Source organism: Coccinella septempunctata, chromosome 9 (genome assembly GCF_907165205.1).
Source record: "Coccinella septempunctata chromosome 9, icCocSept1.1, whole genome shotgun sequence".
Classification (NCBI taxonomy): Eukaryota; Metazoa; Arthropoda; class Insecta; order Coleoptera; family Coccinellidae; genus Coccinella; species Coccinella septempunctata.
The window spans coordinates 4,500,970-4,526,911 of record NC_058197.1 but is presented as its reverse complement, the minus strand read 5'-3'; the positions used below and the strand labels follow the sequence as shown (position 1 = coordinate 4,526,911).

Genomic DNA, 25,942 nt, shown 5'->3' with positions numbered 1-25,942 from the left:
TGTCCCTCCAATACACATAGATTCCGTCTTTTTTACGTTTACTTCCACTAATTTTCTTGTCATATAGTTTAGATCGTCTTGATCTTGTGCTATCAGAATTTGATCTTCTGCAAAACTGAGTGTGTATTGTGTTGTTTTTTCGTTGAGGGGGATCTCCATGCCGCCATATTTTTTCTTCCACACTTTGAGAGCTTGCTCCAAGTATATCCTAAATAGCGTCGGCAAAAGGCAGCACCCCTGTTTCAGTCCTTTTGTAGGAGTAAATCCGCCAGAAATTTTGTTTCCCACGGGCCATATCTGATACTAGCTGACCCGGCAAACCTAGTTTTGCCATTTAAATTATTTCTAGGGTAGATAATAATAACTAACTCATCGTGATGGCTCGATTGGTCGTAAGAAAAAGGAATGCCTTTTTTCTGTTCTGTACATTTTTTTTGGGAATATTTTGTTATATAAACCTTGCCCTAACAATAATAAACACAACAAAAAAAGAATTGTCCAATTTGGTGAGATCGTTTGAACAATAAAGCATTTTGAAGTAAACCATAGATCCTCTTTTATCAATATAGATTTGATTGCTTCAGTGTTGGCCATAGCTTACTGTGGGGAATATCAAATGACTTTTGTAGGTCTACAGAAAGTAGATGGACTTCTTGGTTGACTGCTGTCCTCTTCTCAAAAACTTGTGTTATGCAATATAAATGGTCAACTGTAGATCGTCCTACTCTGAAACCAGCTTGTTCTTTTGCCTCATAGTCTTGATATTTTTGATCTATATTATTTCTTAGGAGTTTACCATACATTCTGCTAACTGTACTGGTTACTGCAGTTTCTCTGTAATTCTCGCAGAGATCTTTGTTGCCTTTCTTGTGGATAGCTGACATAATAGAGGTTTTCCATTCACTTGATATCTGTGCACCATTCATGCAATCAGCAAATCAAGATAATATGAATATGTTATACATGATAAATATTATAAATCAGTATCGAATTTTCAGGTGTTCGACTGCTCTAAATGCGAATACTCTACATATTTCAAGGAATCACTGGACGAGCATACATTCAAAACACATATACAACCGAATCAACAGTAAGTAAAAATTTATATAGATATTTCAAGTTATATTAATGGTTATTCTACAAGCTTTTTGTTAAAATTTATCATGTGCTGAAAATAAGAGGCACGTTCAATACATAGAAGTACATAATTTATTCAACAGTACCTGCTTTCAACTTATTCTTACAGAATGACCAGATATGTTAATACAGTCCTAAAATTAACATCCGCTGCAAATTAACATAAAACTTAAATTAAAACCATACATAGTAGAAAATCGAGGAGATTTTTAACACCAAAATGGCACCCGGCTGTGTCTATATCCATACACACCAGTTTTGTGTTGATTTAACAACTCAGGTACAGTGTTGAGTTAACACTGTGATGCTGAATATGTTTTATACCGGTAGTTGTTGATCTACCGATGGCGTCAATTTGTTTTCCGGTAGGGGTAAAAAATCATTTTTTGAGGTGTATAAAGAGTACCTAGTGGTGTAATTTCTTCACCAGATACTATTTAAATTCACCATATAGAGAATCAATTTTGACACTAAAGAGTGTAAAGAATCAATAAAAATGGTGAATCTGAGAGGTGAGAAAAATATGGTGATTATATAAAATTCTTTATTCTCCAATGAGAAACAACAAAAATACTGTGAATGATAATGATAAAATATTGATATTCAAATGTATGCTACTATTATGCACCCATAAAACAAACAAAGAGGTATTTAATTACTCAAAACACTTGAAACAATATAGAAAATAGCATTTGAACATAGCAAAAATGAAATATTACAATATTACAAACAACTCACTGATACCAGTTCCAGAAAATTTGAGAATTCTCCCTGAACAATCAGACAGCCGCTTTCATCTGCCAGATGAAAATCGTCCTTTTCCAATCCAGTTGTTAACTGTTGTGATGTGAATTTGTTGAGACCTGAAACACATAGGTAGCAATGTAGAAATGTAGAAAGAGCAGAATCATAAAGGTTCTGGTTCTACCTATATACCTATTAGTTACTTACAACTTACAAGAACTATGGAAAGTAACAAAACTATTATTATACTCACTGATCAGAATAAAATCCGCGTAATTGATATTTTTATCTACCAACATCCATTTTTCATTGTTTCGGTATTCTATTTTGATGAACACCGACATTGTATCACATTGCACTATTCAATCAATAACACACTATCCTGTTACCAGAGATATTTGCGGTTCCCTGATGTCGGATAATTTAAGTATACATATCTAATAGGCTTTAACAGGTCTGGATACGACCTCTTGAACTCCAACTCCAAAAAGACTTTTGGCAGGACTGGAAACTGGAACTGGTGGAACCAAAAAGCTGGAACGACGCACGACGCGTTACTAGATATGGCAAATATGGCGTCTTTGTTTTAATACGCTCTGGTGACTGGTACAGGATAGTACGCTGTTGTCTTAACCACTTGCGGATTCAATGTTGAACACCAAACGGTGTCGATTGAAATTTATTCTGGGATAAAGAGAAAGAGAAATTCTGCATTTCTCAATGAACTTTTCAGGGTTTTCACTCCTAATCTCTGAAACAAAATCACTTAAAAATGAAATAAACGATTTGCTCCTGCGTAAATTCTTGCACTAATTTGTCAGGAGCAAATGAACTAGAAAAAATTGTTGCCTGACAATGAACTGAAAATAAAGAACGTTGAAATTATAATTTTATGTTGTAACGTTTCGGAGTCTATATTAGACAATTTTCGAAAATCTTCTGAATTGTATTTTTTTCAATATTGTACACCAAACGGTGTACAAATTTCGTGAATCATTCCTAACAAAAAATTATTACGTGGATAGAAAGCCACGAGATAGAAGTGGAACTTCTTCGACGACTCGAGCCGAAAATGAAGGATTAGTTTTAGTTATGATAAACTGATGTGGAAACTTATTTCAGTTGAATGAAATTTCGATTTCATTCAATGTTTGAAAATAATATATTCAGTTTTCTACATCATGATTTTCCAAGAATGGCACGATAGCTTTATGGAAACTGAAATGGGATATAAAAACCCCGGATTGCAATTGATCAAAAAAAAACTGAGAAAATTGTCGTTCGTTTTCTAGCGTCCTGATTCATTATCGATGTCAGTCTTCATTTTAAGAACTCGATGAGTGGCTCTCTTTTCTTCAACAGCATCTGAAAACTCACGTACCTAGTATAATTCCCACTTAATGTTAAGTTTGCTTCAGAAGGATCGAAGCCATTCATTGAATTTCCAATACCAACATTGAATATGGTAATGAATACGGATGCTAGGGAATGAATGATAATATACGGAACTATACTGGTTTGTTGATCAATTAAAATCCATATCTTTTTTTGGTTTCCTCAAACCTATCGCTTCTTTGAATTGAATGAATATGTTATTTTCAAACATTTAATGAAGCTATAATTTCCTTCGATTAAACTGAGTCTACCAGTTTGTCATAACTATATAGATCTATTCATAAATACACGACCAAAGAAGTTTCACTTCTATTTCATGGCTTTCCACGCACCAATATTTTTTTCTTTCATAAGAGACAATGTGAATTCGATTTTGGCAATAAATTTTTTGAAGAGAATTCAACTCCAGTAAATTTTAAGAATGATTTCTAAGGAAACGGCTCGATAATCCGTTATGTTTTTCACGAAGAGAAATGATGCCTACTTGGCAATAAACGATATATGGACTATAGCATTTTCAAAATATTAATTAATTCATTATAGACAAAGTGTTTTTGATCATTCATCATGTAGAATAATAACGACTGTAAGGAAATATCATTTTCTGCATTTGAAGTCCCAATAACCTTCAACTAATAACGAAAAATGGATATTATGCAGATCACACATAAAAAATCAACCATAGAATTTTTGCTTTTGGTGATAGTTAAATTAATTTTATGGTTGCATTTATATCAAAATTCTACATTTTATTGCAGATATAGGCAGATACAATCAAAGAGGAATGTAACGTTTAAATGCGAATTGGGGGATTTTGAAAGCACTGATTTTTCACTTGTAGTGAATCATAAATATGAAGTGCATGGTGTGAGAAGTTTTAAATGTGCCAGATGCGAAATCGAAACAACTTCTATGCTGGAGTATATAATGCACATCAATAACTATCCCACCCATATAATTTCTCCCTTGGGTGATCGATCTAACCAAGACAATACAACGAGACAAACATTTTCGTCTGATTTTGCTAACATAGGAACCATGTAAGTAAAAATAATAATAGAAGTATTTACGACAATCATTTATTTGTCATTCGATATTTGTTATATTCATTCATGAATTCTGTGGTCGCATTTTCAAATATTCCATATATTATTTTTTTCAGACGTAGGCAGACCCAGTCGAAAGAAAATGTACTGTTCAAATGCGAATTAGGCGATTTTGAAAGCACCGATTTTTCACTTTTAGTGAATCATAAATATGAAGTGCATGGTGTAAGGAACTTTCAATGTACCAGATGCCCAATGAAAACATCGTCTATGCTGGAATACATAGCACATATGAAACTATATCCAACACATATGAATTCTCCCTCAATTGACCGACCAGGCCAATGCAATGCGGGAAATAGATCAACCAGGAATAATAATGAGAGAAAACACATACAACAAACACTCAACGGAAAAGGAAAACAACCAGTTGCTAATATATCAGCTATGTGAGTAAAAATCAAAAATAAAATTACTTTTTTCACGAACGTGTGCGTTCAAACCTTTTCGCGCACGCTTTTCAAGTCGCAAAGCGTCCCATTCCCAAATGGTGCGCCCTTTCATATCTTTCCCCCACGCAATGCTTGCAAGTATCACTTTCCGCACTTTTTAGGGAAATAACTATTATATATTTCCCAAAATTTCAAGCTGAAGTGAAATAAGCAGCAAATGGAATGGGATAGCTAAAAAATGACTCATTAGTTTGACTAGCTATAACTTCGACATGAACTCCCGAGATGCAAAGCTATGCATTTTTTTGCGAAAAATTCACTGCCTAATCGTAGTCGAGATCAGCGTCACTGTTGAAATGTCCTTCATATCCATTTTAAGAAATCAACTTGTACTCTCAAAATTCTAGCTATAACTTCGACGTTTCTCAGCTGATTTATAATTTGGTGCTGTGACCATCGTTGGTCTGCACGTAACTGGGCGCACATGGTATATTTTCTTCCAGGCATTACTTCTTTTTATTATACTAGTACTGGGTGATTCCCGCGATGGCCTTCTAGACGTTTGTGGAAAACTCATCACAATTTTATGCCGAAAATTTGCATATTATGGTTTTTCATTTCAAATGTACACCGAGAATATCAGCTTAGATATCTGATTTGAAGGCAATTCCAAAAGTGCGCCATAGCTTCGGTAAAAACACAACGGTTGTTGAGTCTTTGGGATAATTATAAAGAAAGGGGTTAAAACGGCAGGTCAAATTATTCGTGATATTTCTGCTGAGGAGTTTTTTCAGAGGAGTCTTGCACCTGAAATGTACAGGGTGTTGATCAGAAAATTAAAGATTTTCAAAAACTAGGTTTCCGTCGATTTCATGTAAAAAAAGAGGAGTTGTTAGCTTAATGAACCCTATACCTAGAGTTCTAGAGTTATCGAAGAAATAGTTGAAAAAACACAGAAAAGTCATTTCTTACTGCTAGATATGGAGAGTAGTAAGAAGGAGAACGATCGCTACCCCATACAGCACATGACGTCCAATGGACGTCCATTTTATATCCAAATGAAGTACAAACGTCCACGGACCTTATATGGAAGTCCAATGGATGTACATTTCTGGACATTTACTCTACGTTCATAAATGGACGTTTTATGGATATCCATTGTACTTTGAATAAGGGATGTTGGACCAACATCCATATACGTCCCTTATTGGACATCCTCTGGATATACAAATCTGGATCTTAATTGTACAATCAGAAATTGTACGTTAGTGTACGTCCATTCAACGTAAAATTTTGGATCAACGTGAATTATCCATGAATGTACATCTTTTGGATGTTCGGATCCGGATATAAATATGTACTTCCAGAAATTGTACTTTTCTGTACGACAACTGGATGTATCATTTTCTACTATCTATAATTATTCATTTCTCAACATTCGTAGGATGTACATTTCTGGACATTTACTGTACGTTCATAAATGGACGTTTTATGGATGTCCATTGTACTTTAAATAAGAGATGTTGGACAAACATCCATATACGTCCCTTATTGGACATCCTATGGATATAAAAATTTGGATCTTAATTGTACTATCAGAAATTGTACGTTAGTGTACGTCCATTCAACGTAAAATTTTGGATCAACGTGAATTATCCATGAATGTACATCTTTTGGATGTTCGGATCCGGATATAAATATGTACTTCCAGAAATTGTACTTTTCTGTACGACAACTGGATGTATCATTTTCTAGTATCTATAATTATACATTTCTCAACATTCGTAGGATGTACATTTCTGGACATTTACTGTACGTTCAAAAATGGACGTTTTATGGATGTCCATTGTACTTTAAATAAGGGATGTTGAAAATAACAGGAATGTGTATGCAAGGATATACCCTTGTTTTGCTGCCATGTCGGTCTCGGCTCTTATTGAGAGTAGGTACATACTGAGTGTGTTGAAACCCAGATGTTCCGCCCTCTCATAATTATTCCTTTTTTTACTCTGGAACTTTCGTCCCAAAGACCGAAACATTTATTTTTTGAGTTTCATTTCAGTAACACACAGCGAAATGTTGAATCAGAACAGAATATCTAAGAGAAACTCATTAATCTGTAATCAGTGGATTTTGAAGTGGACTCGACATATTTTGTAAATTTGTGAATATTTTGGCTTTAGCTTGTTGAACTACATTCGAGGTATAGTGTCTAGTTCTAGTTCCAGTGTGTGGTGCATATATTTGATAGAAACGAGGTGAGTCAAAGTTTTTATTCTTGAGGGAAGTGGCAAATTTACGTGTAGAGAGAAAAATATAATCTAATGGGTAGAAATGTTGAAGGAATTGAATGTTGAATGCTTATACGAACCACGAATGTTCATCTCTGTTTCATGTCAATTTGATGATTTCATTAAGTTATAATTATATTCATACTATCGTCTTTTCACAACCATGAATATCTATTATTTGGTAGGGGGACAACAATATTAGAATATGAAACGGAATTACGAGAAAACATCCAGAAATTCAATTTTCAATAGATATTATCACCATTCTATTATAATTATAGTATGGTGATGTACTATGATATGACAGCAGCAATATTTCAATGAAATAAATTTACAGAAACGGCCATACACTCCAGTAAAGGGGACAGGAAGGAGATAGAAGAGGCTATTTCTAAATGGGTTCGAGGAGCCAACGATAGAAAATATATCATAAGTGTTTCCTGTTCAGTGTATATATACCTATATATCTGCTTCTTTGATATTCAGTTTTTTATAGTTTAGTTTTTTTTTTTTGTTTAGGGACAGTAGTCCAATGTTCAAATTATACTTGTTATTAATTTTATTTTAATTTTTCACATAAAGATGTGGAACATTTCCAGGCATTTCATTTTTCAATAATCCCAATTTCCTTATAATTATCAATAAATTTATGTATTGATAGGTGGGATTTTAAAATACCCTTTTCGAATCAAACTTAAAAAATGCTAACCCCAATAAAATGGGCATTTGAGACTCCCAAATAACGTCCACTTATGTACAATGAATGGTCCAGAAAATGTCCCAACCTCACTGGATTCAACATCCTATGGACGTACCTACAGGATGTACAATGGACGAACATACAGGTATGTCCATAGAATGTTAAATCCAGTGAGGTTCGGATGTACAATGGACGTACCTGTATGTTCGTCCATTGTACATCCTGTATGTACGTCCAATGTACATCCTATATGTACGTCCATTGTACATCCTGTATGTACGTCCAATGTACATCCTATATGTACGTCCACTGGACATCCTGTATGTACGTCCATTGTATATCTTGTATGTACGTCCAATGTATATCCTGTATGTACGTCCAATGTACATCCTGTATGTATGTCCAATGTACATCCTGTCTGTACATCCATTGTACATCCTATATGTACGTCCATAGGATGTTAAATCCAGTGAGGGTCGGACGTTTTCTGGACCAAACATTGTACATAACTGGACGTACAATGGATGTCCGTCATGTCCATTTTGTACGTCCAATGGACATTCAATGGATATACATGTGCTGTATGGGACTTTGAGACCATAAATTTTTGTCCCCCAAAATATGTACCAATATGGTAGTTCATGTTTTTGCCAACAGGCGCGCTGGCCATCACTTGATGGCGAAATTTTGATTTATACTAGTTGAAGTTGGCTGAGTTTTCCTGGTCACATATGATAGGAATATTATTTTTTTCGATTTTTGATAAGAGAACAACATATGACCATGGTGAAATGTTGAAGCGTGCTCTATTGTGTTTTGGCATCGGAAAGAAAAGGAGAAGAGATAAAATTTCAAAGAACATTTTTGAGAGCAAATTGAAAAAATCCTCACCTCAAGAATCGATTCCGAATCAATTTGTGTGTCAAGAACACTTTTGTGATGAAGATGTCAAAAAATATGATGGATTCATTTATAATAAATCAATGACGAAATCGAAATTGTCATCACTCGTGAGAAGTTGACTCTTCTGAATAAGAATATTTAACCAATAAAACTACATGCTTCAGAAGTGGATATTGTTGGCATAACATAATATATGGTTTATAACGGTTCTCAGCTGAGTATTGGAAACAGAATCTACTTTAATAACTAAGTAATAAATCTGAGATTGCTACCTTTTGCTGTCTTGATGTGTACTACTCCTCACTGCAAATTTATATAATTTTGAAGATTACGGTAAACCTAAGATGTCTAAAACACTGGTGTGTGTACTTGTCACTTTTTGCAAGCATCAACATTTCAGAAAATTGGGGATATGGGATCAGTTTCGTGGCGGCGCCACCATGTCATTTGCTTCGTTCTACCAAAGGTCCAATGATACTCTCTCGTTTTATTTTGTTTTTCGTTGATATCAAACATCGATCAACGAATTCAAAATATGAACTGGCCCATTTTGTCAGCTGTTAAGGAATATTTGTCACTTACAGTTTAATTTTCGTTTGCAAAAACAAATCTGTCAATATTTCAACACTATCGGATAAGGGTTCGAAGGAATATTTACTATTCTTCTTCAAGATAATTTCCGTTTCACAAATTGAATTCATGAGGAGGGTAATTCAATATGATTTAAATAAAACACAGTGAATTGGTCAAATATCCAATATATTCAGTTGACGGAAAGGGAATTTTCACTTTATCTACTCATGAAGAATATTTGAAGAACAGACTAGAATAGATTTATGTATTTCTGTTTCTCTATACATGCCCACAATTCACATTACGTATTTACAATACAGTTTCTTTGAAATATTGCTGAAGTTGCCATAAAACTTAGCTTTATCCGTCCCGAATGTTCGTTCATGTGATTTGGTTCTGCCTCAAATTCCAACAACACCGAATTCTTAGCTGTAGTTCTTGATTGTCCATACAGAAAACTGAACTTACTGAACGTAATGTTGAATAAATGAATGTTCTACATCCCTTTCTCGAAACTAATACATTTTCACACACTAATAATCGCTTATAAATACAGCATATTCGTAAGTCGTAGGAAAGTATTCAAATTATTTTCAAATATCAATTGACAATGCTCTGTCAAATTCTAAACAGCACTTCCTACAGTGGGAAAAACGAAACTGATCCCATATCCCCACGAAATTAAAAACAAAATCGAATCAGTGATTACACCAGAGTTTAAGACATCTTAGGTGAACCAACTAACATACCTGTTTTCAATAAACAATGTTAAACGAAAGTAGGTACAATTTTGTAGATCAGTGATTTCTTTGGATTTCATTGATTTTGTCATTTATTATGAATGAATAAAACTGATAACATAGTCCCCCCCATAATTTGACTTTATTTTATTGCATATAATTCAGAGAACTCATATTTAATATAGATTTGAAGAAAGGTTATGGAAAATCATCAGGAAAACCACGATGACACATAACCTAAAATAAAATTAAGGCTGTTCATTTCAATTATTCAATCTGACGCTTGAATCCCCACCCCTTATCGATAAACGCAGCAATCGCAGCGACACCTATCCTACGTTCGCCGTTTTCGGGGACACATTTTTAGTACGGCGATCGCTCTCCTTCTCTCTACTCTCCATACTCAATACTGCTAGATTATTCTGTGAAAACTATAGAAGACAATCGAAATTCAATGTTCCGATAAATTAGTTTGACATTTAATGAATTGCTGATGAATTCTCAATGCACAATTTGTTTGGGACATATATAAGTGATCAACTGAAATCGTACAGTAGACGGCATAATGTGTAAAAGGTGACAATAAGTTAAGGAAAGTGTCACTCACACGGCTACTAATCACCTATTCAGCACCGGATCTTCGGTTTCAACCAGTCGTTGTATTTCTCCCTACACTCTACAGCCAGCAGTATGTTCTTGTGAGCACTTCTCACGTCAATTTATATTCGTTTTTCACTTTCGTTCACGATCCGTTTTTCGAATCCCGCAACGGTCTCTTTCGTTAATCTTGTCCTATTGTTGTAGTGACATCAGGATGAGAAATAGGAAGAGATCTGAACAAGCGCATCTCGTTTCGTGAAAAAAAGAAAAAAAAAGAACTACTCAAACTTTGAACACAATCTTCCAGGTACGATTCATGAAAAATCAAAATTATTCATCGAATTTGTATAATTGTATAATGTATGTATATAGGAAGTGAACCAATTCCTACTTTTTCGGTTAAGGATTCATCATTAGGGCGGCGTTAAAAAGTTTCCCTATGCTGGGTAGATTGCTAGTGTGAAACTTTTGCCTTCGTTTTTTCGATTCCTAAGTGAACTTCTTGCGAAAGTTTCAAAAAGAATGTTACGAATTTTATGGTAACCACTATTCTCTCATCATATAGAACAATTTCCTCCTGAAAAGTTATATCATATCTGATTTTCCAAAAATGGTTTAATTCAGAATTTGAATGTACCCATAATGAATGGAGCTATCAAAATCTCTATACATGTAATTGCTAATCCTCAGTCACACATCATCTACCGAACTGTTATGGGGGGTTTGTTTCCTCAAATTACCTGTGATAAAACCTCTTCTGGTGATGTCCACAATTATCATGCTTTCAGCGGGCTGACTGTATCTTCAAAAATATACGAAAAAATCATAGTTGACCGGTTATTGAACTTCTTCCATAAATTCGAGAAATTTTCGAAAAATCAACATTGATACTTGGATGGAAAATGCATCACCACAGCTGTATTTGGGTCGGCATTGTGTATTATTGAAAGACCTGAACTAGGTGAGAAGCCTTGACCTAACGAAGGCTTCTAAGCAAATTGGAACTTTATGGTATTCGCGACAATCAACTTAAATTGCTTCGAAGTTACCTGAGGCATAGAATCCGAAGAGTTACAGTTAATACTGACGATGAAGTTGAAACGTCCAAAGACGAAGTTATTAACATAGGTGTACCTCATGACCCCTTCAATTTCTTTTATATATACATAAATGATTTACCTACCTTTCGCCATTTATACTTTGGTCCAAAATGTTGTCACTTTGCTGTTGTTTGCAGACGTTTCAAATGCCTTCATTGAAAATGAAGACCTCAAAACCTGCATCGCAGATAAAGACAGTATAAGATCTGATCGGAACGGGCTTTTTCTGAATATGAATAAAACTGAGTGAGTCATGTTCAGGACAAATAGGTCTAGAGAGAGTTCCGGGAATAATTGTTTTCTACAACATTACAGTTTAATTAACGCCCTTCCTCCTCCAGAAAAGCGTTTTCCTCACTAAAGCTAGTTTCAATCAATCCTGTTAAGGAATTATCATTATTTTATTAATTTACCGCTGGCATGGGACATATGACATTGCCTTCGTCTGGTAGGGTTTGAATCAGATCTCGTTTCGTACTGGATTGCGCAAGAGTACTACTCGAAAATACTCAGAAGCTACTAGCAGTACCTAATTAATTAGGGCTTGTCCAGATGCGTCGAGAAACGCGCGATTGACTACGCGCGTATCATTTCATGTTGCGTCCACATGTAGCGTTTGTCTACGCGTCAAAACGCGAGTTTCCAGTCCAGTATTCCCTATTATTGAATCTTCGATTTCCAGTGTGGATGGTTTTATTCTCTTTTGAATTACTTCCTTCACAAAATATTTCAACAATTTCTTCCCAACATGTATTTTTAGTAGGTATTCATCGATTGGAATATTCGGGAGATTCCTTATCCCACAACAGAATTATCTTTTTGCAATTCTCACATATAAAGTGGCACTTTTTAGAACTATTTGACGTTTGAAACGTAATACAAGAGACCGATTTGCTGAATATTTTGTAAACGAGTCAACTGTCCTGACAAAATCAAATGGTTTAATAATTTAAGTATTGTTCCAAGTAACGCAGTACATTTTTATTCCGTATAATCCTACTTCGCGCACTAATAAAAAATGATTTACTCATCCAAAGCTCTTTTTTCTCTTCTCATCTTCTTCAAAAAATCTATAAACAATTTCTTCCCAACATTTTTTCCGAATACGATTGAAATATTCGGGTGATTCCATATACCACAACAGAATTCCCCTTTCAATTTTATCGATAAAAAGTTCAATATCGTTATCAAGTTCCATTTCGAAATTTCACTCTTTGAGCCTGTCCAGATGCAGCGAGAAACGCGCGATTCACTACGCGCGTTTCGAAACGCGCGTGTCGAGATACTAGAGCACAGTAGATCCCGTCCACATGCACACGCGCGTGCAATAAAATCGCAAGTTCGACGCAAGCAATCGCAGGGATCTCGACTCGCGCGTTCTACGCGCGTGTCGAGATACTAGGGTCTCAATGGTAGCGTCCAGTACACATGCGTTGATTGCTGCGTGAGGACGGATTAAGTGAAATTTCGAAATGGAACTCGATAACTACATATATTGAACTTTTTATTGATGAAGTTGAAAGGGGAATTCTGTTGTGGGATATGGAATCACCCAAATATTTCAATCGTATTCGGAAAAAATGTTGGGAAGAAATTGTATATAGATTTTCTGAAGAAGATGATTCAGAAGAGAAAAAAGAGCTTTGGATGAGTAAATCATTTTAATTAGTGCGCGAAGTAGGATTATACGGAATAAAAATGTACTGCGTTACTTGGAACAATACATAAATTATTAAACCATTTGATTTTGTCAGGGCAGTTGACTCATTTACAAAAAATTTAGCAAATCGGTCTCTTGTATCACGTTTCAAACGTCAATGAGTTCTAAAAAGTGCCACTTTATATGTCAGAATTGCAAAAAGATATTTCTGTTGTGGAATATGGAATCTCCCGAATATTCCAATATATGAATACCTACTAAAAATACATGTTGGGAACAAATTGTTGAAATATTTTGTGAACGAAGTAATTCGAAAGAGAAAAAACCATCCACACTGGAAACCGAAGATTCAATAATGGGGAATACTGGACTGGAAACTCGCGTTTTGACGCGTAGACAAACGCTACATGTGGACGCAACATGAAATGATACGCGCGTAGTCAATCGCGCGTTTCTCGCCGCATCTGGACAAGCCCTTAGGGTCCGTCAATTTCAAGCGTTTTCCATCGGAGAAGGAGCAGTGTTTGTCTTAAGAGGTCAAATGAGACCGAAACCATGATAAACATCTGGTCTCTTTCGGTGGAACGTTATCCATTTAGTTGTCGATGGCGAATTAGCTAGTTCAATTAAGACCTTAGCACTTGTTGATTTTCATATCAACGGGTAGTATGAATTAATATTAATATCTCATATGAGAGATACTTTTCACCTTGAAAGGTTGAGAAAGTACACTGTTCCTCTCCAACATCGGAGGAGAATCGTCCTAAGTTATAGGTTGACTTTTATGAAAAAAGTTGTCGGACTTTTACATCCTGTTTACCAAGAAGGGATCGAGAAAGAAAGTACCATGCGCCAGTGGAACCGGAAATTTTGATTCTCCTGTTGAAAATTCAACATAACCAAAGTAATGTCGAAACTAGTCAAAATCAGGCAAATTCTCGGCTGTCCCGCATCATTTCCTGTGAAATATTTATGTACAACTGAAGGATTTTTATTGTAATAAAAAACTACTTAAAAAGATAAAGCACACCTTCGAAATAACTAGAATTATTGCAGAAATCTTACAAAAGTTAATAGTATAAAACTAATTATTTCAACTTGCAGACATAATCAGAGTTATACCTGCATAGAGTGTACGTTTTCAACACCAGACATGAGAACATTTGTAGATCACAAATTTGAAACACATAAACACCGATGGTTCAAATGTCCTAAATGTCGTGTATGCTCGTCATCTACAGATGCCAGCATGGAACATTTCCGGAAAAATCCCAGTCACATGATACCATATGTGGAAGAAAAAACACCGGATAATCACTCTGATAACCTGATAATTGGACCGAGACGAGAGAAACAACACCGATATAAGTCGGATGAAAACTTGATCATCGAGGTAAAGAAAGAAGGCGACAAAGAAAAGTGAGTATGCTCAAATCAAAAATTAAGGTTTCCTCATAATCAACATTCACTCAATCAATTCAGTCCAATCAAGGCATAAATCAATCAACGAATACTAACTTTGCTTCCTTTTTTTCAGGATTGTTATAACACCCAAATCTTATTTTTTCAAGAATAGAGATAAAAGGGAAATCATATTCTATTGTGAGGTTTGTAAATTCAATGCATCCACCTACAAGAAGGTCTTATTGCACAGAAAAACAATCCACAACTTGGATATGAAATGCTCTGGGTGTTCTCACACAACATCGACGATATGTGAATTAAAGGAACATATAGTGCAAAATTCCACTCATATGACTGAATATGTCTCATGCAACCTTTGCAATTTTGGGACCTACGATCAACTGGTGTTAATCAGCCATAAGGAAAGTGAACATTTTCGAAATGTTCAAGCCGCAAGTGAGAGATAATCAGAGACAGTGATAATATAGTTTGTGAGTTGAAAGTGTTAAGCCCCCGAATCATAACCAGGCAATGACGTCAGGAACCAAAAGCATCCAGATACAGCCTAATGCTGCTTGGCTGTTAGAATTTTTTTCAGGTTTCTAATATCTTTATGCTTCTTTAGTTCTTGGAACAAAAAGTACTCAAAGCTGTAACTATCTTATTTCGTTTTTGGAATTTGCGAAACTTGTAGCCTGTCATTCATCGAGAAAGTGTAGTGTGAATAAAATCTACTGAACAATCTTTCATTCGTATCAGTTTCTCTTTCCTTGTACTTCTTCACAAACCTTCGTGTGCTCTATTAAAATCATTTTTTTAACACCATAATTATTGTACTGCCAAATATAAATTAGAGTATATTTTCGATTCTTGATGCCTGAACGCTATTCCGTAAAACTTATTCAAGATATTTTGTTTCTGATTAGTTTCTAATTGATTTGGTATTCAGTATTTCTGATCCATATTGTAGTTTATATAGGTACGGATACAAAACGAGATAAATTATTTGTGTCATTAATACAGTTTTAATACTTCAGTGCATAAAATATGTTCTGTTTTATATATGTTATATATTATGCTCAAGATATTACTCTATATCTTTATATAGGTATGATGAAACTGGAATAGAAAACAGTCTTCTTTATACTAATATCTTAGGTTTTAGTTCTTAGGGAGGATAAACTCATGGAGATCTTGAAGATAATAAAAATAATCAGCAAAAATATAGAAAATTGAGAGTAACTTTCAATTTAATAATTTTCCACACAGTCAACGTAGACCAATTTTACTCTGTTTAGGTAATATTCTTCACACAAATGCATCTTTATCTAAGCCTAGATGGAACCTCCAGAAAGCTAGCTGGGGTAATTTGAAATAAAGAAAAAGTTATAACATAAATTTGTGATTTTTCTTATGAAAACAGTAGTTCAAAATGTTCCCGTTTCAGAAATATATTATATATGATACATCGCTCCCAGATTCGTTCAGAAAAGTGTCTCCATAATGTTTTTATTTCAACTTCCTAGAACAAACAGAAACGACCAAAATTTAAATCGCCCAAATTTCAATTTTGGCCTATAACTCGGAAACAGAAAAATATAGTAGAATGCAGTTGATGGCATTATAAGTATATCGAAAAAAGACGTACAATCTGCCATTCATTTTCCTCTGTCTAGAAGGGTTAAAAAGTTGTAGTTCATGTGTCACCAATCTTGCCCACACTGTTCATGAAAGCCGGCATCCATATCGCCCACTCTTTGTTAAATCTAAATTATACTAGACATATTATTAAGATCACCTTCATAACACTTTTCTCTTCAACATCTTGTATATTTCGCGTTGAACAGTTATCGGGAGTACACGTGTGATATCAGCGATCCACTATCTTTCCTGTGCCATCTGCTTCAAACGTACGTAAACAAATATTCAATTTTCATTGGGAAATTGATTGAATATTGAATAAGACTACCAAATAAATCGGTTGTCCTAAGGGCAACTAAGTCATCGAAATCATGGTCGACAGCAATCCATGGCAAACTATGAAAAAAAGAAAATTTCTCCGGAAATAATTGAAAACCCAGCAATTGAAATCAGCAATAGATTTCAATATTTAGACAATAATACCAATACTGAAGACAGTACAAAAACAACACCAATTATACCCAAACCTCCACCCATCCTTATACACGGAGTAACAGACTACCAGGAAATGAGAAACAAATTATTAACAGATATTCAAGATGAACAATATTATTCGAAAGCACTCTCAAACAACTGTATCAAAATAAACGGTAGAACAACAGATACTTACAGAGCATTAGTAAGATTTGTACGTGATGAAAACATTATTTTTCATACCTACCAGATCAAACAAGAAAGAGCCTACAGGGTGGTTATACGAAATCTTCATTTCAGCGTCGCAAAAGATGAAATCAAATTAGAAATAGAAAAATTAGGACATACAGTCAGAAACATCAGCAATATAAAAGACCGAATGAAAAATCCACTTCCCCTATTTTATGTCGACTTAGAACCAAAGGCAAACAACAAAGAAATATACGATATGAAATTCATACTCAATCAAAAAATAGATATCGAACCACCAAAAAGAAAATGCGAAATCATTCAATGTACCAGATGTGAAGAATATGGGCATTCGACAACTCCTGCAAAATGTGCATTATGTGACGGAGAACAGTCATCCAATTACAAAGGATGCCAAGTCTATAAACTCCTGACAAGAACAAAGAATCACAATAAAACCAGTCAGACCACAAAACGTTCCAGAAACAACGCATGAAATGGATCATGTTGCCACCAAAATGTCTTATGCCCAAGCACTCCAAAATTCTAAGGCACAAGACGATTATCATACTCACAACCAACAATCTCTTAATAACACTTGTTAATAAATTGAAATAGAACCAAAAATGGCGGGGCTCATACGTATCGCATCATGGAACGCCAATGGCCTTTCAAACCACAAAAATGAAATAGCAACTTTTATGAATATTTCTAAAATAGATATAAAGCTGATATCAGAAACTTATTTCACAGAGAGAACTTTATTCAATCTTCCACAATATAAAACATTATCTGCTGAACATACAAAAGGCAAAGCACATGGAGGCTCGGCTATCCTTATTCGTAGTAACCTCAAACACCATACATTACCCAATTATATTACTGAAGAGATACAAGCACCAATTATCAGAGTATTATCAGAGTACATCTACATTGAGCTTCGATGTATCAGCTATTTATTCCCCGCCTCGACATAACATCACAGAAAATAAATGTTTGGAGTTTTTCGATGAATTCGAACATAAATTTATAATAGGAGGAGACTGGAATGCCAAGCATACTAACTAGGGATCACGACTGATAACTCCTAAGGGACTCAATCTATTGAAGGTCATAATGAACAGAAATCTAGAAGTAGTTTCTTCAGGAACACGAACTTACTGGCCGACTGATCCAAACAAAATCCCAGACCTTATCGACTTTTTCATCACGAAAGGTTTCGCAGATGGCTACCTTCAAACAGAAGGTCTATCAACAGATCACTCGCCCATATTAATGAACTTCAGTGCAACCGCTAAATCCTGGAAGCCTAAACCTACTCTCACAACACATGAGACAAACTTGAACTTATTTGGAAAAATACTAACTGAAAACATTAAACTGGAAATGATTCAGAAAGCAGCCTGGGATAGCACACCTACGAACTCTGAACAAAATGGGAAAGGCTGTGCGATTCTACTGGCCCAAAGAAGATGACATGGATTCAGTAGATGAAAAATATATTTTTCATGGTCCTATAAACCTAATTGGATCAATTCCATTCACTATAAGTGAAAGTGATAGGAAAAATATTAATTCAAAATTCAAAAGTTTCAAGAGGAATAATTAATCTTCCCATTGATCTACCTTCTTCATTTCATGTTATATCTTGGACTTTTACGTTGAATTACATTGTTCATATTGCATCTTTACCTTGTTTTATTCTTCCTCGAGTATTACAAAACACAAAACCTATTTTCATCTAACATTTTTCATTTTCCCGCAGAATTTCTTCAATAGTACAGGAGCTATTTTAGTAAAGACAGCTTTATAATCTTAGAAGTCTTTTGGAATTCCTAGAAATCCTTTGGAAACCTCGGAAGTCTTAAGGAATTCCCGGAAGTCTTTCGCAATCCTCGGAAGTCTTTCGGAATTCTCGGAAGTCCTTCGGAATTCCCGGAAGTCTTTTGAAATCTCCGAATCCGGAATTCTTGTGTACACTATTTTTTACAGAAATTTACCCCTCGGACATGAGGGTATGTCGATAAAATGCAAAAACAGCTTTATCACATGATCAGGCTACTTTGTAGATGTTAAATATCATTGCGACAATTGATAATTGAGGGGTTCAAAGCTGAAGTGAATCAAGTCCACACCTCCCGGACTATTAGCATAATTTTGAGATGAATGGTTAAATGGCTTAGAAGTTGTTTATCACCAATTAATTCAAAAGTGAAATCTTCATTTATTATTAGGCTGTGACAAGAGTCCCGACTCGGGACACCCTGTGAGATCGAAATAAAGAACGAATCTTTCATCGACCATTTTAATTTCGGGAACTTTATGGCCTCAAGTTCATAGTATATGTCTGAAAATTTTTCAAGTTGTTCCATATGAAGAAAGAGCACACCTCAGTTACCCAATAAGTGCCCCAGTATAGGTATTGATTATTTTATTTTCGACTTATATTTCTTTATTCAAATATTTAGAAGTCAGATTTCGATTTTCGATTAAAACAAATTGGACATGATTTTGTTCCACAATACTCCAGAATGGTGGAAGAAGAACTTCGTATAGATGGAAATTGATAAAAATTACTACAAATGAAAAAATTCGATATCGATGGTAAAATATGTTTCAAACTGACCAATTCCTCGAGAGATTTTACATGTAAAAACCACTTGTTCTAGGGGCTCTCGGGTCCAAAATTTCGGTAGTTCCCTAATCTTCAGGATTTTATCGCCTAGTGCACAAAAATCCCCCTAATTTTTCCTCCCCCGGATCAAATCTAACAGACTTCTCTCATCTCGTTGACAACTTTTCCCTTTTTCTCGCAGCTCTGATGCGAATCAGAGGAAGATAATGTCTAGCCCGGATAACTTACCTTCCGTTGAGTGAAGGGAGGTGATAAACTGTGGGTATTTTTCCTATATTTGCGGTTTTTCTCTTTCCTAATCGGTTTCTTTATTTCGCTGGTCGGAGGTAATCAGACCAGGGGAGACCTCTAGAGGATTATTTTGTCCACAGGCTAGATCGTTATTGTGTTTGTAATTTGGTTGGAGCGTCAAAAAAAGTTTTCTTTGATTCGGCGATTACATTGATTTTGCTCATAGTTTGAACGAAAAAAGATGGATAACTCTTATGCCGATTCGCATTGCGTGTGTATGTAATTTGAAGAAGGAGAAATCGGAAAGAATAAATATCCAATGGCCTGATTGATTGTTTCCAAAAAAAAATTATATGCTTCCATTAATTTAGTCAAATTTTCATTGTGTATTCAGAGTGTTATAGATTAATATTTCTTTTGAATCCGAGTTATGAAGTGCTGAATTCAGAACCCAAAGATTCGCGTCCAAGCTTTCTTTTAGATTTGATTTTGAATTGTTCAAGTAGAAATATCTGGAAGACCTTGAAAATAGCAAAACTTTTTTTGGAAACTGACGTGTTTCTCTTCCACGAATTTCTCAGCCATTCGAAAGAATTCGAAGAGTGCCAGCAAGTATTGAAATTTTCAATTAGTTCTATAATCACAGCGTAATCTATAGTAAATAGATTGTAAAATATGAATAGGGGGTGCATTTTGAATCTACCTATGCATAGACTCGAATAAACAAACATTAATGGAATAAACAATTATTGCAGTGGCGGCTGGTCTGTGAGGGCTACAGGGCTACAGCCCCCCATACAAGAAATCACAAGAAATCAATCCTTTTATTTACTTTCCCATACGATTTTTAATGAAAATATTACATTCCACGGTTATTTATATTTTATATAATTTATCAATGTAAAACTTTCATGCGACTCCTGCAGCAATCATAATCTAGCAGTTCGTCCCTGCATGGGCGATGAATCGTATAGCCCCGAATTCTTGCATTCGGACAGTCATTCGGCTCCAGCCGCAACTCTTCGTGTCGGTCGTTTCAAGGAGTAAAAGGGCTACGATAATAATCGCCCTTATCCGCTTCAGTCTAGCCGCTGCCCGCTAGCGTATAGACCATATTAGTGAGGTTAGGCGGGAAATTTGAATCGCGATCCATCCGTGGATCTGGTCTCTGAATTCCCTATGCATTTCTTATGGTACTAAAAATGCCGCGTACTTCTCGCCTGTTTTTGGATATTTTAGCGAATTTCTTAAGATTTATTTCTGCTGGAATGTGTTCTATGATCCTTTCTTAACAAGTTGAAAACAAAATTTCGTAATAAAATGGTATATTTTTTTAATAATGGATCAATATAAAATTGGTCAGCAAGATCCATGGAAGTTTGTCGTAGCATCATTTCGTTTCTAACCTCTGAAGCTGACATCATTCTAACGCGCAAGCGTAGCATATAATTTTCTTTGTTACGGTTCATGATTGACGTATAGCAGAAATGATCTACGACATACGGATATATTCCGTATAATAATGTGTTCAATTTTGATTTTAGGACATATAAAAGTATTTTGTGATGTAAAATGTACTTGGAAACAACCTCTAATAATTGCGGCACCCAATTTTGCATGTCTTTATATTAACATTTACTTCTAGCTAGCGATATTCCATCTTAAAGTCGATTCCTATGTAAAAAAATTTGAATATGGATCTCCCGCCAATTGAGTGATTCTAACCTCACTAATATGGTCTATAGACAACCTAGCATGTGTTCGTATTTGTTTACGTTTTGAAATCATGACGGACAATAGTGTTCGAAATATTTTAAAAACAGATTTCGCGAGGCTTTCGCTGGCGGAAAAAAGCCGTATTAAACTGCTGGGTAGACCGACTCCCGATTTAAATTTAACCCAGGCAGATAAAACTTTAAAAACTTCTTACGCAAGACGATTCTCAAGACAAGTGTATAACAAGTGATAACGTATGGGCAAGGGCAGGATTTAGAGATTGGAAGCACCTTAATGAAAAAATTAAGAAGCATGAGCTATCTGCCAAGCATGTAAATTGTTCGACAGAATTAGCTTTTCTGGTTACGACTAATGTCGCTGCTCAATTAGATTCAGCTTACCGGAATAATATTATTGAGCACAAGGAGCAAGTAGATAAGAACACGTATGTTCTAAAAAGAATTATAAATTGCATCAAATTTTGCGGAAAACTGGTTTTAAAATTTCATACTTTTATTATTATTCTAAAAGTAGCCTCCTAGTGAACTAGATCACGAGCCGCCACTGAATTATTGGCAAGGGTTAATAACGAAGTAAGGAAAGCTTATTGAAAATCTTATAGACAAAAGACAAATAGCGATAGGTATAGCGAAAAAGCTTCATTTTGATCCCAAAAATGTTGTATTCGTTTTCGAGTAATTTTATGAAAATATCTATGATATTCAGAAAATTTGGTACTTTCGCTGAATGCAACTCTGTTTGAGAGATCCACAGATGAGATGTGTAGTTTCATAGATTAAACTTGTTATTCTGATGGGAATTTTGGTTCTCCAGGGGTGGCAGTGCCGAATCGGAAGAAATGGTATAAGAAAAAATTGTTTTTTTTTGGACCTCAAGAATCTACTGTTGAAATATTTGTACGAGTCGAAGACTCACCATGGAATACATACGAAATTTCTTACTTTATTTAGGTATTTTGTGGTATCCTAAAATAATTATAAGGGCATTTCTCTTGATAAGAATCGGGATACTGAAAAACTACAGAAATTTATTAACATTCATATTGTGGTAGGTAGTTGAGAACAAAAACCCTGGGATTCTATTATAGTATCAGCACTAGAATCTCAGGAGCTCATGACTCAATCTCCAATAAACCCAAATGAAACAAGCCATTCATGTGTCGAATGAGAATTTATTACAGTTTACACTTCTTATCTTTCCTTAGTTTTAACACCCCTATTTTTATTCCTCCCCCTGATGACTTCCTGGAAGGTTAGCTCTCCCCATTTGGTCTTCCCCACTACATTCCTAACCGTTAAGAAAAAGACGTTAATTACAATGTTATAATATACCTAGCCAAGGGAAATGGGAGATGTACGATCCAAAGAGACTCCTAGATTTAATGAACTCCCCCTGCGTAATTAATAGAAGAGATGAAAACGGAGAAAGAAGACATTAAACGAATCAACATATTTGCAATGGTTGTGTTTATTTATCCATTCTTCAATAGTTTATTTAGAATAAAATAGAAAATTTATGTTGTTTTTTATTCGTGAATTCCCATTACTGAGGGATACTAAAGGATAGGTGCATTTTTGACCGTGAAAATACTATTTTGTACTACCAATAAATACCGAAGATATTAATTTTGTGCGTTAATTTTTACTCTATGTACAGAAAATGATTTGAGTGTTGTTTATCCTTTCTACTGCCACTATGTTTGAACACTACAAATACCTAGTTGGAATTTCAAGGATAGAAAAAATCTATTCCGTGATAACTTCTTCAGTGAATTGAAGATGAATCAGTAATAAAACAAGAAAGATTGTTCAATGATGAACTAGACAGAAGAATATGCGAGAAAAAAATGAATTTGCATAGCTGTCGCGAGCCATCCAGATCTGTTTTGTGCGTCGAAATTCCAGAGTTGGTGAAATGGAGGTACACTTGGACTCCTCTCAGTTATGATAACTGGAGGGTGGAATAACCATTCCTTGTTTATTTTATTCAAATTTAAAGGCAAAAAGACCCCGATTATACATTTCGAAATATTTTTATATTTCACTTCTGTGGGGAATTTTCTGGTGCCATTTTCCTCGTTTTATCTCCGGGGACTTCAACATCTTCATTTGCTCTCGGCATAAGGTAACTGATGGCTGTCACAGCACTGCCTGTCAACTTATTCATCGCTTCACAGGACTTTCAAAGTAGCCAATATGAATTATCGTAAACGAAGTGAGATTTATATTCCGAATCTTACATCATTATATTTTTTATTTGATTTTCTCGGTGTTTACTCGATTGAAATTCCAGTAAAGAGTGGCATATTTTAAACAAAAATCTCAAAATCCACTTCATTTTAGAATATTATAATATTTCTGTCCTTGAAATGACTTTGTAATAAATATTTGCCAATGTAGATGCCAGCGATAGAGAAAAAGCTTTGAGTCATCTCAACAACACAATTGTTCCATTATTTCTTTAAATGAGCTGAGCAAACAAAAAAACAAAACAAAAAACAAAATGACACAAGCCATTCACCAACTGACATTAACTTTTCTATAACATATTTATAATAAAAACTTAACTGCTATTAAGATTAGAAGTTATTAGACTGATACATTTCACTGCTTTCGATTGAGTCAACATATAAAGATTAACTAAATCATTTTTGAGCACTTAAAACATAAAATAACCTTTGCAAATAAGCCAAAACAATAGTCATCTTCAGCCTTGCCGAATGGGAATGAATACAATTCAAAATTCTTTACTTCAAAGAAAAAACCCTCACTGATTGTGGAATGACTCAGTCTTTCTAGAAATACTCCATTCGCTATTGTTCCCATAAACACCAATTACCATATTTCTGCAAAATTATTTCTGGCATAATGAGAACAAATTGTTTTGTTCATTACATTGGTGAAACTAAAAAAGAACCTCTTTTAATACTTTTTAAGGAAATGTGTTTCCTGGAATATGAGGTAATACATTATGGAACAAATGAATGGAATCTATGATCTAGAAAATATGTGGAACCATTGAGAATTCAACTTTAATACTCAATGGTGAAATGATTCTACTTATATTTTGTTTGTGATTTCTGAAAGATGTCTGGATTTTAATCATCTTGAGATTTTCATCATAATCCACCAAAAAATGTATATTTCCGTTTTTTGTTTCAAAATTGTACAGGTATAAATGATATTCAGTAACTGGATGTTTTTGTAAGAGCCATATATGTAGGCCAATAAAGAACCTTAATAAGGTAAATCCAGTTTTTTCTCAACATTTCAATTTCTACCCGAGCATCCCCAAACAATTCATTTATTCCATGAATGAAAAACGAAAAAACGGAGCTTAGGCTCCTGGGCGGAGGCTGAAATGCCCCTTGAACGTGGAAGCGTGTGTAAAGATAAGAAACATCATTCACAAAAGGTCCAAACACAGAGAATCCAATAACAAAGGCGACTAACAAGTAGTCAAATATTTGTAGGCCGTTAAGGCGTCAGTTTGTATTTTTTATCTCAGGACATTTCTTCAGAAGAACAATTGTAATTATGAGGTGAAGTTAGAGCGGTAGCCGAAGGACATTATAGGATTCATCACGTAAAAATACGTTCATTTTCAAGACATAACCTGAGATTTGGATAACCAATAATTTGCTGAGAACTCACAGGACTTGTTTTCAATTTTTTTTTAGTTTTCTGCCTTGACTATTAGTAATTCATGTTTACTTCTGGCCTGAAATATCATTCATCACGTAAAAATACGTTCATTTCCAAGACATAACCTGAGATTTGAATAATCAATAATTTGCTGAGAACTCACAGGACTTGTTTTCAATTTTTTTTTAGTTTTCTGCCTTGACTATTAGTAATTCATGTTTACTTCTGGCCTGAAATACCATTTTCTGTTGTCTTTGATAAAAATAAATTATGATTCCTACCGTGGTTATAACTAGTAACAACCTGTCTTTTCTTGAATAAGATATGTCTTGTCTAAATTGGGGTTTCTTGATTTGTTCTATTTCAAGTTTTGTTTCTGAACCTTCATTGTGAATATTCCATGGGATCATGAATTCATCCCTTTCCTTTGCAACGTTGAAATAATTACACGGAATAATTGAATTTTTTTAAAGCAAAAAATTATTTCTCCATTCCTCTCTCTTTCCAGAACAAAAGCAGAAACCTCTGGCGGTCATTATATTCGAATTGTCTCCTTTGTCGTGGAAAATTCTGACTGTTAAGACGGCGGCGTAGAATCCAACTTATCTTAGAAAGGGGTCCCAAATACTGTGCAAAATATACACAG

At 34.8% G+C, this 25,942-nt stretch overlaps 1 protein-coding gene across 3 annotated transcripts; it reads left to right on the top strand.

Annotated features, from left to right (window-relative positions):
* Positions 1-734: 734 nt before the first annotated feature.
* Positions 735-15,489, top strand: LOC123320851 (zinc finger protein 62-like). 3 transcript variants are annotated; one of them, XM_044908306.1, is made up of 5 exons: positions 735-1,090; positions 4,035-4,316; positions 4,439-4,771; positions 14,446-14,760; positions 14,879-15,489. In XM_044908306.1, exons 2-5 carry the CDS (start codon positions 4,189-4,191, stop codon positions 15,210-15,212), a joined length of 1,110 nt encoding a protein of 369 aa, XP_044764241.1. In that variant the 5' UTR covers positions 735-1,090; positions 4,035-4,188; the 3' UTR covers positions 15,213-15,489. The 3 variants fall into 3 exon arrangements, with proteins under 3 accessions (XP_044764241.1, XP_044764243.1, XP_044764242.1); XM_044908308.1 differs by lacking the exon at positions 735-1,090 and adding an exon at positions 2,281-2,487; XM_044908307.1 differs by lacking the exon at positions 735-1,090 and adding an exon at positions 2,281-2,497.
* The last annotated feature ends 10,453 nt before the right edge of the window (positions 15,490-25,942 follow it).